The sequence below is a fragment of the Pinus tabuliformis genome, chromosome 5_2 (genome assembly GCF_031772625.1).
Source record: "Pinus tabuliformis cultivar Carrire ecotype Pingquan chromosome 5_2, CPIR1, whole genome shotgun sequence".
Taxonomy (NCBI): Eukaryota; Viridiplantae; Streptophyta; class Pinopsida; order Pinales; family Pinaceae; genus Pinus; species Pinus tabuliformis.
This window is the reverse complement of record NC_142306.1, coordinates 649536464-649553016: the sequence shown is the minus strand read 5'-3', so window position 1 is coordinate 649553016 and position 16553 is coordinate 649536464. Positions and strand designations below refer to the sequence as shown.

Sequence of the window (16553 nt, the reverse complement as noted above, 5' to 3'; positions counted from 1 at the left end):
GTCCCAACCCGAACTACCTTCCGATTTGACGAAGGAGACCTTGACATCTTCTCCTCTACCCTATGCAAGATGCTCCCGTTGAAAACCCAATTCTCCTTGCTTGATTCTGCTTCTACTAAATACACCCGTCTTTCATCTACCAATTGGGAAGCAGCACTCAAATCCTTCCCCCACTCCACTCGTTCCACTTCCGTCTCCCCTAAAGTTGGATCTTTCCCCATGAACAAGTGGTAAGATGACAAATGCAAAACTCTACATCGAGAACTTCAATATGCTTTCAACCACTCTCAACCCTTCTACTCCGACCTCAAAGCTTCTTATTGTCATCTCCTTCGTCGTAAGAAATGACTCTTTGTCTCTCACAGAAGACGAGAACTTTCTACTCTCCTTGCCCACTCTCCTAAACAATTCTGCCATACCATCCTTCCCCGACACTCGCCTCTTCTACCTGACCTCAACCCTACATTCATGTTCTCTCACACTTCCAACCTTTATGATATTCCCGGGTAGGCCCAAATTCATGTTACATCCCCACCCTCTTCTTGTTACCTATTCTCAGACAGAGATTAGAGAGGCCATCTGGGTGATGAACAGTAGCAAAGCAGCCGATGAGGAAGGCTACCAAGCAGAGTTCTTTAAGCACGGTTTTTGTGCTTTGGTTAGCTACTTGGTTGATCCCTTAAACCATGTAGCCCATGAAGGTTTTCCACCGACATGGTCACACCACATCATCATCATATCCACAAATCAAGTTCCATCTCAAATCCCAATAAATATAGAACAATCAAGGTGGGTCACACGTTCTTGAAGTTGTATGCTATTGTTCTACATAGGAAGCTCTAAAGTGACCTTGAGCAGAGACAACTCAAAGCTAGGGGACATGTAGGTTTTCGACCGGCCCATCAGACCATTGACCACATCTTCACCCTTCGCATCGTGATTGAGAAGGCACGACACCGCTCTTTGAAAGTCTATTGTTGTTTCATAGATTTTTGGAAAGCTTTTGACTCTGTTCCGAGGGAGGCCTTGCTCCAGAGACTCAAAGATATTGGCATCTTTGCAAACCTATTGACTGCTATTATGCGCCTATATGAGTCTGTTCTTGGTCGTCTTCACGTGGCTCATGGAATGTCTAATTTCATCCGAAGCACCATTGGGGTTAAGCAATGTTGTCCATTGTCCCCTACGCTGTTTGAGATTTGTATTGATGAGTTGGAGGCATTTCTACACGAGCATATCCAAGACACTGATGGTGCCTTCTTCACCAGGTTCTGATATCTATTCTACTCTTTGCTGACGATGTGGTCGTCCTCTCCTCCATCCCTAGAAGGATTACAGAGGCAGTTGGATGCCTTAGCTCCGTTTTGTGATCATTGACAGTTGACGGTCAACCTGGGTAAAACCAAGGTTATGATCTTCAATGGGGTGAAGAAAACCTCAAACTTTCACTTCTTATTCAGAGGGGAGGAGATTGAGATCACCAACGCGTATACTTACTTGGAGGCATTTCTACACGAGCATATCCAAGACACTGATGGTGCCTTCTTCACCAGGTTCTGATATCTATTCTACTCTTTGCTGACGATGTGGTCGTCCTCTCCTCCATCCCTAGAAGGATTACAGAGGCAATTGGATGCCTTAGCTCCGTTTTGTGATCATTGACAGTTGACGGTCAACCTGGGTAAAACTAAGGTTATGATCTTCAATGGGGTGAAGAAAACCTCAAACTTTCACTTCTTATTCAGAGGGGAGGAGATTGAGATCACCAACGCGTATACTTACTTGGGGGTGCAATTCTCAGGTCCCCGCTTCAATTTGCGACCAGCGCTTCAGCGTCAGATCAATAAAGGATATGGATCCTTAGCCCTTCTCGAGAGACAATGCTTTCGACGTCACTTCCAGGACATCCTGTCCCAGATGAGCCTCATGGACACCTTGATCCGTCCCACAGTTCTATATGGTTCACAGGTTTGGGGACCATCTTTACTTGACTCAAATTGGGCTTCAGCTGAGAGAGTCCATATTCTTCTTCTTCGCTGCATCATTAAATGCAAACTGACAGTGTCGCAGTACATCATCCTTGCAGAGTTTGGAGCTCAGCCCTTTCGGCTTGAGACAGGGCTTCAGATTGGTTTCATTCTTGCATCGTGTCCAAGTCTTTGCAAACTCGATAAAGAATAGGGATCAATATCCTTACTTGGCATATTGCTCTTCTGAGACTATTGCCCATTCTACTCCCTCAGGCTAAGCCAAATGTTGGTTTACATGAGTTTCAGATCTCTTAGAGTCAATGGGAATTCAGTTGGATCATCTCCCTCCTTTTCGATATTCCTTCAATGCTCTTCGTTACCTTTTACCTACTATACAGGAGTTAAACAAGATCATCAGGGAGGACATCTACAAATAGTTCGTCCAGATCACGTGGGTCAATCCTCCGAGAGGGTTGCGCCCAAAGATGGCCTTCTACGTTGAGCACTTCTTGGAGTTGAGAGATAAACTCATTGTTCGACCCTAGTATACATTTCACCACTGAATGCATGCTCTTCGCATTCCTCTAGGCCAGTTTAGAGTAGGTTCTCATAGTTTCGGGTAGAGTCGCACCACCAGGTGGATAGACCAGACAGAATCTGCCAGGTATGTCATTTACAGGAAGTGGAGACCGAGTTGCACATCATTTTTGGATGCCCTGTCTACTCCGAGATCAAATGAAGGTTTCATTGCTTATTTAGAGATTCTCGAACCCTCGCCAACTTCTTCAAGTATCCCGATTAAAGATGTTTGGCCCCATATATGCAGGAGGCTCTTAGGTTCTGAGCGCATATTCTTCAGCCTCCCATCAGACCAAACCCCACATAGAAGATCACGACATTTTTCAGGGTACTACCTTCAAACAGGGGCACCAAGAGACCATTGATACTAGTACGTATCTAGACTCTAGATCAATGAGGATCTATGGGACCTCCCCTGCCACACAAGATCTCAACAACAGATCCATCTCAAATACGTTCCTGGGAGACAGACTAGGTCCTCCAGCCCTCAACAGGGTGTGAACCCCCCGGCAATGACCTAGTGGACAGTCCGCACTTTCCACCACTCTTCATCAGGCCAGCAGACTATTGAATTTCTTCAATGTTTTTCTTCTTCAGTGTTTTTCATTTAGCCTAAGATGTTAGGAGAGATGGGTTTGATCCTCAAACTTATTAGCTCCTGGATTTTCTCCGCTAAGGCCAGATGTTGATTTACTTCATGCATTGTATCTTTTTTTAGGAGACCATTTGGTTCTCCCGCTTTGTATGGACATCATTGTACTCAACAATCCCTTTGACCTACTTTGTGGTCATTAGTTGGACATAAATATAATTATCTTCTTATTATCTTATCTGTATTTGTCTTTCACTTTGAAAAATGTATTTGTCTTTCACTTTGAAAAATCAAGCTCTAACTCGAGTTATTCACCACAAAAAACACAAATTTCATTTACCTATTCATCGCAAACAATATGTAATATATTCAGTGAATAGGAATTCAACAAAAGCAGGATAAGCCCAATAACATGAACATATGTATTGTTGCTCCAGAGCTCCTTTACCATTCGCTGATTATTTTGATTGAATTTGCAACAGACTGGCGAGACTGTAAACATATAAAAATACCTGAAATAGATTTGAGTCTGTTACACGGATCACGGGAAAAAAACTTACAACCAACAAACTACGCATATGTTCATTCAAATGAAATGAAGATAAACAAAAACCTAGAAAAGGTAAAACACAACAATATCAAATCCAGAACCTGAAAAGCATCCGCAGTTACCCTAAATCCCACAAAGAACCCTCTTTGTCTTCTATATACCCTAAATCCCACAAAGAACCTCCTTTGTCTGGTATTCATGCAAAGGAGATTTGTGTTTAGGATTTAGGGTTATTCATTTGTATTTGCCTATGTCTGTCTAGGAGTCGCCCATTCGACTCTGAGAATGAGATTATCGTAGCCATAGCCATTGAGCTTATTAATAGCTCTCTGTGCATCCTCCCTGTTGGCGAAATTAATAAAGCCAAAACCCCTGCTCATCCCGGTCCTCTGGTCCACGGCAACGTAGACACGCGTAATGTGACCAAACGGCTTGAAAAGCTCCTGCAAGTCGGCCTCTCTGGTATCCTCAGACAAATTAGTAACCCTGACGGAATTCTCGTCGTTTCTCCGCCTCATGTTGCTAGAATCAGAGGTCCTGTCGACGGCGGCGCCGGCTCTAAGACTGGGAGGAACGTAGGCTCCCTTGCCACCGGCGGCAGAGTCAGGAGCCTGAGGGGGATTGTCGAGACCAAGACCGTCGGCAGCGGCAGGGGCAAGGTCTTTGTAGGGGCACTTTGAGGTCCAGTGATCGCCCTTCTTGCCACATATTCGACAGACCATGAGAACGGCACCGCCTTTGGCCGCCCCTGCAAGCGCGGCTGAGAGAGCATCGCCACCACCAGACCTAGAGTCATCCTCCTTGGTGCCGGGGGCCTTGAGGCGCTCCAGCAGGATCTCTTCGGTAGAGACCATGGTGAGCCTGCTGCCTGTATCCTCGTTCACAGCGTCGCCGAACTTGCGCCACTCGCGCCGCTCGAGAGCTCGCTTGCTGAGCCTGGCCTTTGCCACCTTGCGGATGCGTGTGGTGGTGGTTTTCTGGACCTTCTGGCCCTGAACGTTGAACCTGTACTCGATTATCTTCTTCACGCCGTTCTCGTCAGGGCCGATCACCTTGGGAGGCGGCAGCAGGAAGTCCAGATCCTCGTTGTCCTCCTCCTCTAATTCTCCCCATCGCACCTTCTCCATCTCCTCCTCCCTTGCGCCCTCCCTCCTCTCTGTGGATTCGATTATCTAGTTACAAACCCAAAATCTCACAGCACCGTCACATCACCAGTGATTTGAGCCAAGAGTTCCGGGGAAATGTTAGCAACGGATATATATACCTATAAACCTAAAATGAACGGTTTTTTCTCCACCAATTGAAAATATTAAGAGCGAACTATATTTTTATCTAAAATATTAAAGGCAAAAAGAGACTGAAAATATTAAGAGCGAATTATATTTTTATCTAAAATATTAAAGGCGAAAAGAGACGAGGTCTAGATAAAGATAAAGATAATTATATTTATGTCCAACTAATAATCATAAAGTAGGTCAAAAGACTCACTGATGTATATATAACGGAGGAGAATCAAACGGTCTCCTATAAAAGATACAATGCATGAAATAAATCAACATATGGCCCTAGTGGAGCAGATCCAGGAGCTAATAGGTCTGAGGATCAGACCCATCTCTCCTAACATCTGATGCTGAATGAATAACACTAAAGAAACTCAACAAAGTCTATTGGCCCGATGAAGAGCTGATGGCAAGTGTAGATTGTCCACTAAATCGTATCCTAGGGGGGTTCACATAGTGTTGAATGTTGGACGACCTAGTCTGTCTCCCAAGAATGGATCTGAGACAGAACTGCTGCTGAGATCTCGTGTGGTAGGGTGACGTCCCATGGATCCTCACTAATATGGAGTCTGGGTATGTATTAGTATCAATCGATCTCTTGGTGCCCCTGTTTGAAGGTAGTACCCTGAAAAATGTCGTGATCCTCTATGTGGGGTCTGGTCTGATGGGAGGCTGAAGAATATGCACTCGAAACCTAAGAGCCTCCTGCATTTATAGGGCCAAACATCTCTGATCAGGGTACCTGAAAAAGTCGTTGAGGGTCCGAGAATCTCTAAACAAGCAATGAAACCTTCCTCTGATTTCGTAATAGATAGGACATCCAAGGATGAAGTGCACCTCGGTCTCCATTTCCTATAAATGACATACCTGGCAGAGTCTGTCTAGTCTATCCACCTAGTGGTCTGTCTCTACCCGAAGTTTATGAGAACCTACTCCGAACTGGCCTAGAAGAATGCGAAGAGCATACATCTGGTGGTGAAACGTGTACTGGGGTCGAACAATAAGCTCGTCTCTCAAGTCCAAGAAGTGCTCAGCGTAGAAGACCATCTTTGGGTGCAACCCTCTCGGAGGATTGGCCCAGGTGACCTGGACGAACTGCCTGTAGATGTCCTCCCTGATGATCTTGTTTAGCTCCTGTCTAGTAGGTAAAAGGTGACCAGGAGCATCTAAGGAATATCGGAAAGGAGGGAGACAATCCAATTGAATTCCCACTGACTCCAAGAGGTTTGAAACTCCTATAAACCAACATTTGGCTCGGACTAAGCGAGTAGAACGGGCAATAGTCTCAAAAGAGTAATATGTCAAGTAAGGATAATGGTCCCTACTCTTTATCAAGTCTACCAAGCGCTGGACACGATGCAAGAATGAAACCAATCTAAAGATTGTCTCACGCTGAAAGGGCTAAGCTCCAAACTCTGCAAGGATGATGTGCTGCGACACTGTCAGTTTGCATTTAATGATGCAGCGGAGAAGAAGAATATGGACTCTCTCAGCTGAAGCCCAGTCTAACTCAAGTAAAGACGGTCCCCAAATCTCTGAGCCATATAGAACAGTGGGACGAATCAAGGTGTCCATGAGGCTCATCTTGGACGAGATGTCCTGGAAGTGATGTCGAAATCATTGTCTCTCGAGAAGGGCTAAGGATCCATATCCTTTGTTGATCCAAGGTTGAAGCGTTGGTCGCAAACTGAAGCAGGGACCTGAGAATTGCACCTCCAAGTAAGTATATGTGCTGGTGATCTCAATATCCTCCCCTCTGAATAGAAAGTGAAGGTTTGAGGTTTTCTTCACCCCATTGAAGATCATAACCTTGGTTTTACCCAGGTTGACCGTCAACTGTCAATGGTCACAAAACAAAGCTAAGGCATCCCGCTGCCTCTATAATCCTTCTAGGGATGAGGAGAGAAGGACCACATCATTAGAAAAGAGTAAAATAGATATCAGAACCTGGTGAAGAAGGCAGTCATTAGTGTCCTGGATATGCTCGTGTAGAAATGCTTCCAACTCATCAATATAGATCCCAAACAGGGTAGGGGACAGTGGACAACCCTGTTTAAGCCCAGTAGTGCTTCGAATGAAATCAGACGTCCTATGCTGCATGAAGACGACCAAGAACGGACTCATATAGGCGTATAATAACGGTCAATAGGGTTGCAGAGATGCCAATATCTCTAAGTCTCTGGAGCAAGGCCTCCCTTGGAACAGAGTCAAAAGCTTTCCAAAAATCTACGAAACAACAGTAGACTTTTGAAGAGCGATGTCGTGCCTCCTCAATCACGGCACGAAGGGTGAAGATGTGGTCAATGGTTTGATGATCCGGTCGAAAACCTGCCTGTCCCCTAGCTCTAAGTTGTCTTTGCTCAAGGTCACTGGAGAGCTTCCTATGTAGAATAGTAGCATACAACTTCGAGAACATGTGACCCACCATGATCTTTCTATAGTTATTGGGATTTGAGTTGGAATTTGATTTGTAGATCAGATGGATGATGTGGTGTGCCCATGTCGTTGAAAAACCTTCACGAGCTACATGGTTGAAGAGATCAACCAAGTAGCTAACCAAAGCACGAAAACCTTATTTAAAGAACTCTGCTTGGTAGCCTTCCTCATCGGCTGCTTTGTTGTTGTTCATCACCCAAATGGCCTCTCTAATATCTTTGACCGAGAATAGATAACAGGAAGAGGGTGGGGAGGTATGTTAGGCCCCTATAATATTAGTGACTCCCCCATTACTATTGTCATTGTATCCCTTATTGTTATTATTGTGCCCCTATTGTCCCCATATTGTTATTAGTATGCTCCAAAGAAACCCACTATTGTTATTTTTGTGCCCTTATGTTATTACTGTTATGTCGGCTTGATTATATTGTGACCCCTTAGACTCCTATATATAGAAGGGAGGTTTAGTCATTTGTATCATCTAAGAATTGTTCATTTGTGTAATGTAAAGGAGGTTTCCCCCTCAAAGAGGCTGAATTCTAAGATGTCATCTATCTTTTCTATCTTTTTGTGAGTTGGTTTCCTAACATTTGGTATCAGAGCTTTGGATTTTAGGGTTTCGCTGCTCCAAACAGGTCATTGTGGCATTTTCGCTATAACTTTTTTCTATAACATTTTAGAAGCTACAAAAAAAACCCATTTGAGCTGAAATCGTTCTGAACTTCGGTCCGAATTTCAGAGCTTTTCTCGCTATATTTTCAGAGATATGATCTGAGGAAGTTAGGGTTTCTGCAGACTCCCGAATTACATTCCAAACAGGTGACCTGCGGAAAATCGTCATAACTTTTGTTTTGAGCATCAGATTGAAATTTCGTAAGAAGTTTCAGAAAGAGGACGGCCGGTAGCTTTCTATGTATCATTTTCAGGTACTAAGGTCGAAACAATGACACGTGGCACGTCGTAAAAGTTTGTTCTACAGAACTAGTCTATAATTAGGTCATCGTGGGAGAATTGGCATAACTCTTCCTTGGAGAATCCAATCTTGATTAGACTTATGGGGTTAGAAAGAGGACTCAAAGGGTTACCGCAGGATACGATTTCAGATATTCAAGATCCACAGTTATAGAGATACAACAGATTCAATATCAAGCTCTTACAAAGTGAAAAAAAGGTGTGTAGTTTTTTTTTTTTTTTTAATTTTGCATAAGATTGGCTTGAAAAATTAGTTTGAAGAAATTCAAAGGGAATAGTGAAGAATTATTAGCATTAATTAATGCCCCGGAGAAATAAAATGGAAACACCTAGTAAGCAACCTGAAATCTCTAGCATGACTCGTGAAGAAGAGGAAGAAATGCAACATGATATATCAAAATTACAAAACCAAGTATAACAAATTTCACTCTCACTAAAGGTAAATGAAGCCAAGATGAATGGCATGGAAGCTAATATGAATGGCATGCAAGTTAAGATGGATGGCATGAAAGCTAATATGAATGGCATGCAAGTTAAGTTGGATGGCGTGGAAGTTGAGATGAATGGCATGGACGATAAGATGGAAGAATTGAAGATAAATTTGAATAAGTTGCTACAAGAAATGGTCACTAATGGTGAAAGGGTAGTAAAGGAAACTCATGATGGGCATGGACGCTAAGATGAATGACATGGACGATAAGATGGAAAATTGAAGATAAATCTGAATAAGTTGCTACAAAAAATGGTCACTAATGGTGAAAGGGTATTAAAGGAAACTCATGATGAGAACAAAAGAAATGTTAATCATGATTTCATAGACTCTAATGTTGGGTTGAAGGCCCACCATGTTCCAAAAATCGATATGAGGAAGTTTGATGGCAAGGATCCCAGAACATGGATACTACAGATGGAGCAATTTTTCAATCTCCATAATGTGCAAAACACACAAAAGATACGTATTGCAACTTTATATTTGGAACCAAATCAGTCTGTATGGTATCGATGGCTTTGCTTTCTTAAACAAATTGTCACTTGGGAAATTTTTACGGAAGAAATGATAGCACATTATGAGGATACAAAAAGCAACACCTTTTTTAGCCAATTGATAAATCTCAAACAAAAGGGTTCAATGATGGAGCACATTGAGGACTTCCAAAAATTTAACATAAGGGTAAAAGATATTCCAGAGGAGCATAGGATTGATGTGTTCATAGGGACTTTAAAGGATAATATCCACCATGAGGTTCACCTTTGGGAACCTGATTCATTGGAGAAGGCATTCAGGTTAGCAAGAAAAATGGAAAGCAAAATTATGGCAACCAGGAAGCCTACCACTCACAACTATAAAGATGGAAATTTTGTTTCCCCTAGCCTTCCACAACCTACAAGGTTGACACCACAAAAATTGGAAGAAAAAAGAGCAAAAGGGCTTTGTAACAGTTGTGATAGCAAATACACTAAAGGTCATAAGTGTGCTGAGAAGAAATTATTTTACATAGATTGTGAAGAGGAGGAAGAAAATGAACAAGAAATGTTAAAAGAAGAGGATATACTCCAGGAACAAACCCTAGATAAAGAAGAAATGAATCCGACCATATCTTGTAATGCATTGGCTGGAATTACCACTCCTCAAACTATCAAGATAGAAGGACATATCAAGAAGAAAAAGGTAATAGTGTTGATTGATTCGGGAAGTACCCATAATTTTATTCATTGTAAGATAGCAAAAGAATTGAATTACTTCCTATATCCAATACCAGAGTGTCAAGTGATGGTTGCAAGTGGAGGAACCATAAATTGCTCTGGAAAGTGCCATAATATTAAGCTAGCCATAGGAGAATATGTATTGAATAGCCCAATGCTTTCCATTCCAATGGGTGGTGCTTATGTTGTACTAGGAGTCCAATGGCTACAATCCTTGGGTACACTAGCTTTTAATTTTCAAGAACTTTTCATGAAATTTTGTGTGGAAGGAAAGGAAGTTGAATTAAGGGGTATTGCAGGGAAATCGGGAAAGATAATAAGCTCTAACGGTATGACAAAGCTTCTAAAGAAGGAACAATGAGGTGTAATTGCACAATTATGTTCACTAGAGGTTCCCACATCGAAATCATCTATTTCTCCATATCTCCAAAAAGTCTTGGACAATCATTCCAAGGCATTTGAGACTCCCAAAGGTCTCCCACCTATTCGTGATCATGATCATGCTATTCATTTGATTCCAGGAAGTGTTCTTCCAAACATTAGGCCGTATAGATATCCCTATTCCTAAAAGAGTGAAATTGAACGTATGGTTGTAGAAATGCTAGAGGCTAGTATAATTCAACCTAGTCAAAGTTCTTTCTTTGCTCCAGTAGTATTGGTGCACAAGAAGGATGGATCATGGTGCATGTGTTCGAATTATAGGGAGCTCAAAAAGCTCACTATTAAAGATAAATTTCCAATTCCTGTCATTGATGAATTATTGGATGAATTGCATGGATCAATTTACTTCACCAAGTTGGATCTTCATTCAGGATATCATCAAATCAGACTAAAGACTGAAGACATTCCGAAAATAGCATTTAGAACTCATGAGGGTCATTATGAATTTTTGGTCATGCCTTTTGGCCTTACCAATGCACCTTCTACATTTCAAGGTTTGATGAATTCCATTTTCAAACCCTTCCTTAGAAAATTTGTGTTAGTATTTTTTGATGATATACTAATCTACAACAAGTCTTGGAAGGATCATGTTGAACATGTTGACAGGGTGCTCAAACTATTGGAGGAGAAACAATTATATGCAAAAAGCTCCAAATGTTTCTTTGGAGTACAAGAGGTGGAATATGTGGGTCATATTGTATCTCATGAAAGTGTGAAGGTAGACCCTAGCAAAATTAAAGCCATTAAGGAATGGAAAATCCCCACACCCATAAAGCATTTGCGAGGATTTCTCGGGTTGACAGGGTATTATCGCAAGTTTGTTAAGAATTATGGGAGAATAACAGCACCTTTAACAACATTATTGAAGAAAGATGCATTTTCATGGACTCCAGAAGCAACAAAGGCCTTCGAACATCTTAAAGAGGCAATGTGCCAAGCACCAGTCTTAGCTACGCCAGACTTCACAAAAACCTTTATTATGAAATGTGATGCTTCAGAAAATGGAATTGGTGTTGTTTTAATGCAAGATGAAAGACCCATTGCTTTCGAAAGTCGTCCAATCAAGGGAAAGTATTTACAAAAAGCTATTTATGAGAAGGAAACGTTGGCAATACTACATGCACTTAAGAAATGGCGACCCTACCTAATGGGAAAACATTTCAAGGTAAAAACGGATCATGATAGTCTTAAATACTTTTTAGAACAAAGATTATCCTCTAAAGAGCAACAAAAATGGGTCACAAAGATGTTGGGTTATGACTTTGAAATCATCTACAAAAAATGGAAGCAAAATGTTGTGGCAGATGCACTCTCAAGAAAGGATGAGAATGTGGAAGCATTGTTGTGCGCCATTTCTATTATCCAACCGATTGGATAAACGAAGCAAGGGAGGAATGCAAGAATGACGAAGAAGTGTGGGCACTCATTCGAAAGTTACAACAAGATCCCAGTACATCTAATACATTTAGCTGGAAAAATGATTCGTTATGGTACAAAGATCGCTTATACCTATGTAAGAATTCCCAACTCAAACAAAAGATTCTTGTGGAATTGCACACTTCTCCCTTAGGAGGGCACTTAGGATTTTTAAAAACTTACCACAGGGTTAAGGAGGAATTTTTTTGGGATGGCCTTAAATCGGATATTCAAAAGTTTGTGATGGAATTTTTGGTTTGCCAACAAAATAAAGTTGAAACAATTAAGACCCCAGGTCGATTACAACCTTTATCCATTCCAAGCCAACGTTGGGAGGAGGTTTCAATGGATTTTATCACAGGTTTACCCAAATCCGAAGGAAAGAGTGTCATCATGGTGGTAGTTGACAGAATTACCAAGTATGCACACTTTTGTGCATTATCACATCCATTTAAAGTCAATACAGTTTCTCTTGCATTTATGGAAACAATTCAAAAGCTACATGGAAACCCAAAGATTATTGTAAGCGACAGAGATCCCATTTTCACTGGAAATTTTTGGACAAAATTATTTTCTTGTCTCGGTACTCAGTTAGCTCATAGCTCATCTTATCATCCTCAATCTAATGGGCAAACTGAGATAGTAAACAAATGTTTGGAAGGATATCTTCGTTGCTTTGTATCTGATAAACGGACACAATGGGTCAAATGGTTGCCTCTGGATGAATGGTGGTATAACACTTCATTCCATAATGCAGCAAAAATGACCACATTTATGGCACTTTATGGATATCATCAACCATCCATCACATCATATTTAAGAGAAAATTCTAAGGTTCAAGCAATGGAACATCACATCGAGCATCAACAACAAGATCTCCAACTCTTAAAGGATAACCTCACGTTGGCGCAGAATAGAATGAAACAACAGGCAGATCAACATCGCATCGAAAGAAGTTTTGATGTAGGTGACTGGGTATTCTTACGACTACAACCATATAAACAAATGTCCCTCAAGCAAGCTAAGAAAGATAATAAATTATCAGCAAAGTATTATGGTCCGTACAAGGTGTTGCAAAAGCTTGGTACTATAGCATACAAATTGGAGCTTCCAGCAGCTTCCTGAGTGCACCAAGTTTTCCATGTTTCATGTTTAAAAAAGGTTATAGGTGACAAGCTCACAGTTCAAACAATATTGCCAGAACTTGACGAGGAAGGAAAAATTATATTGGAACCGGAAGCAGTCAGAGAAACAAAAACTCGACAGCTACGAAATCGATCAATTTCGGAGCATCTCATCAAGTGGAAGAACTTATCTGCTGAAGATTCCACATGGGAGGATGAGAATTTTATACATAAGCATCCAGAACTACTCAAGCGTTGAGGACAATGCTTTTTGGAAGGAGAGGGGCATGTTAGGCCCCTATAATGCTAGTGACTCCCCCATTACTATTGCCATTGTATCCCTTATTGTTATTATTGTGCCCTTATTGTCCCCATATTGTTATTAGTATGCCCCAAAGAAACCCACTATTGTTATTTTTGTGCCCTTATGTTATTATTGTTATGTCGACTTGATTATATTGTGACCTTTTGTTTTGGGAAAATTTAGTGTTCTTGAACAAACGCCTAACCCTCTAGATTTAGTAGCAGATCTAGAAACGACAGACAAAGTAATCTCTACCTTTCCTATAAACAACAGATAAAATAAGAGAATAGAGAACCTACTTGTAGCTTCCGCTTGTTCCTTATCTCCCTTGACCGATTCCGTTGCTCCTTTCCATACTTAAATCGCTTGAAAAGTACCTGCACACAGACAGAAACAAGAACCCATCAAAGTAAATGATAATGATCTATTGCTTATAAATAACATGGAATCGAGAACATGATATACATATGAAAGCGTCAACATATAACACAAGCATAAGGGAAAAAGTTTTGAAGACTTTATTGATAAGAGGAAGAATTACAACCCATATGTGCTCGATCCAGTGACACTCTTCCAATTCAATCCCATCCTCTTCACCTCATGACAAGCAAGACACTTCAACACTATAACAATACTTGCACTCAATTCTAATCTCATATCACCAGCATCTCCCTACAATTCAATAATTTCCAACCCCTGATCTCTTAGATGAGTGATCTTTTTATAGGTGAATGAAGGAGGTTATGCCATCAATGGTGATAATGAATGCCTTTCTAAATTTAGAAATCAGTTCCATGGAAGAAGGGATAGGGGATTGATGTTTCCTAATTCCCTTCCTCATCCAAATGCAAACTCAATGGTGTAGGTGGCATTGAGAAACTTCTAGAGGCTTCCAATGGATAAGGAATCTTCAAACCCTCACGAAAATTTCCTCAAATTCACCCAGCGCAAGCCAAAGAGGGACCAAGTGTGCTGCATAGCACCCTGTCAGTGTATGGTTTGTATTGCAGCGCACCCTAATGAGGGCCTACCTGTGTTGATCTTCTCAGAGGTAGTTTTTGGATGTTTTCAGTGATGGAACTTCTTGGGAAGAGAGGCATTTTGATGACTAACTTCTTTAGGGCATGTAACAACTGCATTAGGAGTTGATGGACCCTAATAGCCTCGATCTATAAGTTGGGGCTGATGTGCCCAAATGGATCTGTAACAGTTGCCCCCTAAAGCATGAAGTCGAAAATCTTTAATGTCGAGTGAAATGCTTTATCACGAGGAGAGGAGGTTTCGAAGTGGAAGGTGACCTGCATCAATTACAATACATATATCATGATAGTTTGATTTTTCTCATGAACTAGCTGAGGGAAGGCATACCCATGCTTAGCTTATAAACTTTCATTACATGTACAAATATAGTCGTCTACAGATATAGACCCATGAATGGATGACCATGAATATAAGGCCTTTATACATTTGATTTAGTACTCCTGAAAATATCGCAGCCTGGATGGATGAAACTAGATCTGGGGTCTTCAATCTCATCCAATCTTTCGCTCAAGTATAAGTCTAACCGTGTGAATAAATGTTTTGAAGTCGAACATGGAAAGACATCGTCTGATTACCAACCGATGATGTAAGCCGTTAACAGACGCGAGAGGAATCACCGATAATGATAATGACCCTCAAGGTACTATAGTACATTTCGCATGGTGTGAATAAATGATTTGATGTCGAACACCATAGAAAGTCTTTCGGTCGAAGGCCATTGGTGTCAACCTATCACCGGAAGCGAGAAACCTGCCATTGATGTATGCAAGCTTCAAGGTACTAAAGGGGTGTTTCTGAGTCAACTTCTTGGATGATGTGTTAATGTCGACAAGAAGTGACTTGTCATAGAAGGGCCTTGAGGTATCCCACATCTACAACATGAAACAAGGTAAATGATTTTGGAGATGAGAATCGACTGATGACACAAGGTTCAGGAATGGCGGTCATAAAAATGAAGGTTTACGGTATTGCAAAGGATGAAATTTAAACTGAATGACTTCTCTTGAACATATTAGCGGCACTAAATGAATTGGAAGCATTTACCCAAAACCAAGTAATGGATGGTATGATATACCAACGGTGTGATAACCATCAAGCAGATAACCCAACCCAAATAGTCACGGAGATGAAGTGAAAGTGTCATGTTCAAGAGCGACTTGCTACCATAAAGTTTTCTCGACTTTTTCCTTTTTCCCCAGTCATTGCTGACCAATACCTCTTTATTTTTTATCAAGCTTGAGGAGGATAACATATGCTTGTTGTATAATTTCACCCTTCGGGCGAATCCATTGCTATTTGATGCTTTAACGAGTCTAGCGAAGGTGAAACTCGGCCTTGTCTAGATGGACAAGTTTGTCGCTATTTGATGTTTTTAACGAGTTTAACGACAAAGACAACTCGGTCCTTTTCATGTTTAGAGAGTTTGAAAAGGGACGAAAAGGAAACTCCATAAGTTCTTTTTCGTAAAATAATCTCTCAAGTCCGAAAAAGCGTAAAATAATACAAGAGAGATATCGTTTCCAATCCTTTAACGAGCTGGAATAGACAAGCGCTCGACAATCTTTTCATATTTACAGAGTTTGAAAAGAGTTTAAAGTGGACTCCATTTTGAGGAATGAGTGGTGTCTAGGGTAGCAACTGGTTCTGGTGATGCGGGAACTTCTCAAAACATGTTGATTGATGTGAAGAGGCTGGCTAATAAAACCACTCATTGCAACTTTTCCTCAAAAAGGGTAAAACAACCAAGTGAAAGCGTATGATTGGCCAAAGAGATGGTGGTGATGGAATAAAACAACCAAGGCTCATCTGATAAAAAAAGGTTGATAGAATGACAATCACAAGGGTTAAAATGGAAATGGGTTCATTTTTACACAAGCTTGAACCATAGGGAACTATGCTTGGATTCAGTTTCATGTTTAAACAAGCTTGAAACGAAAAACTATGCTTGAATTCAGTTTCATTTTTACACAAGCTTAAAATGAAAAACTATGCTTGAGATTGGTTTACATGCCCCCAGCATGATGAAAGGAAGAGTCTCCTGTAACCAGATGGAAGTCGCTGCGGTGAAGCAGGACGGTTATCCAACACTTTTTGGCTTCGTCCAGATAGGGACAAAGGTGAATGGGGTGATTCCCTTCACATAA

The 16553-nt window shown here is 41.2% G+C and overlaps 1 protein-coding gene across 1 annotated transcript; it reads right to left on the bottom strand.

The window, feature by feature from the left end:
- Window positions 1-3636: 3636 nt before the first annotated feature.
- LOC149160720 (uncharacterized) lies at window positions 3637-4941 on the bottom strand. Its single transcript, XM_089436783.1, has one exon. It carries the CDS (start codon window positions 4816-4818, stop codon window positions 3940-3942), a length of 879 nt encoding a protein of 292 aa, XP_089292909.1. The 5' UTR covers window positions 4819-4941; the 3' UTR covers window positions 3637-3939.
- Window positions 4942-16553: the final 11612 nt, after the last annotated feature.

What these genes read in the sequence shown, in the direction of transcription:
- LOC149160720 (XM_089436783.1), bottom strand. Translation starts at nt 4,818, where the DNA reads ATGGAGAAGGTGCGATGGGGAGAATTAGAGGAGGAGGACAACGAGGAT.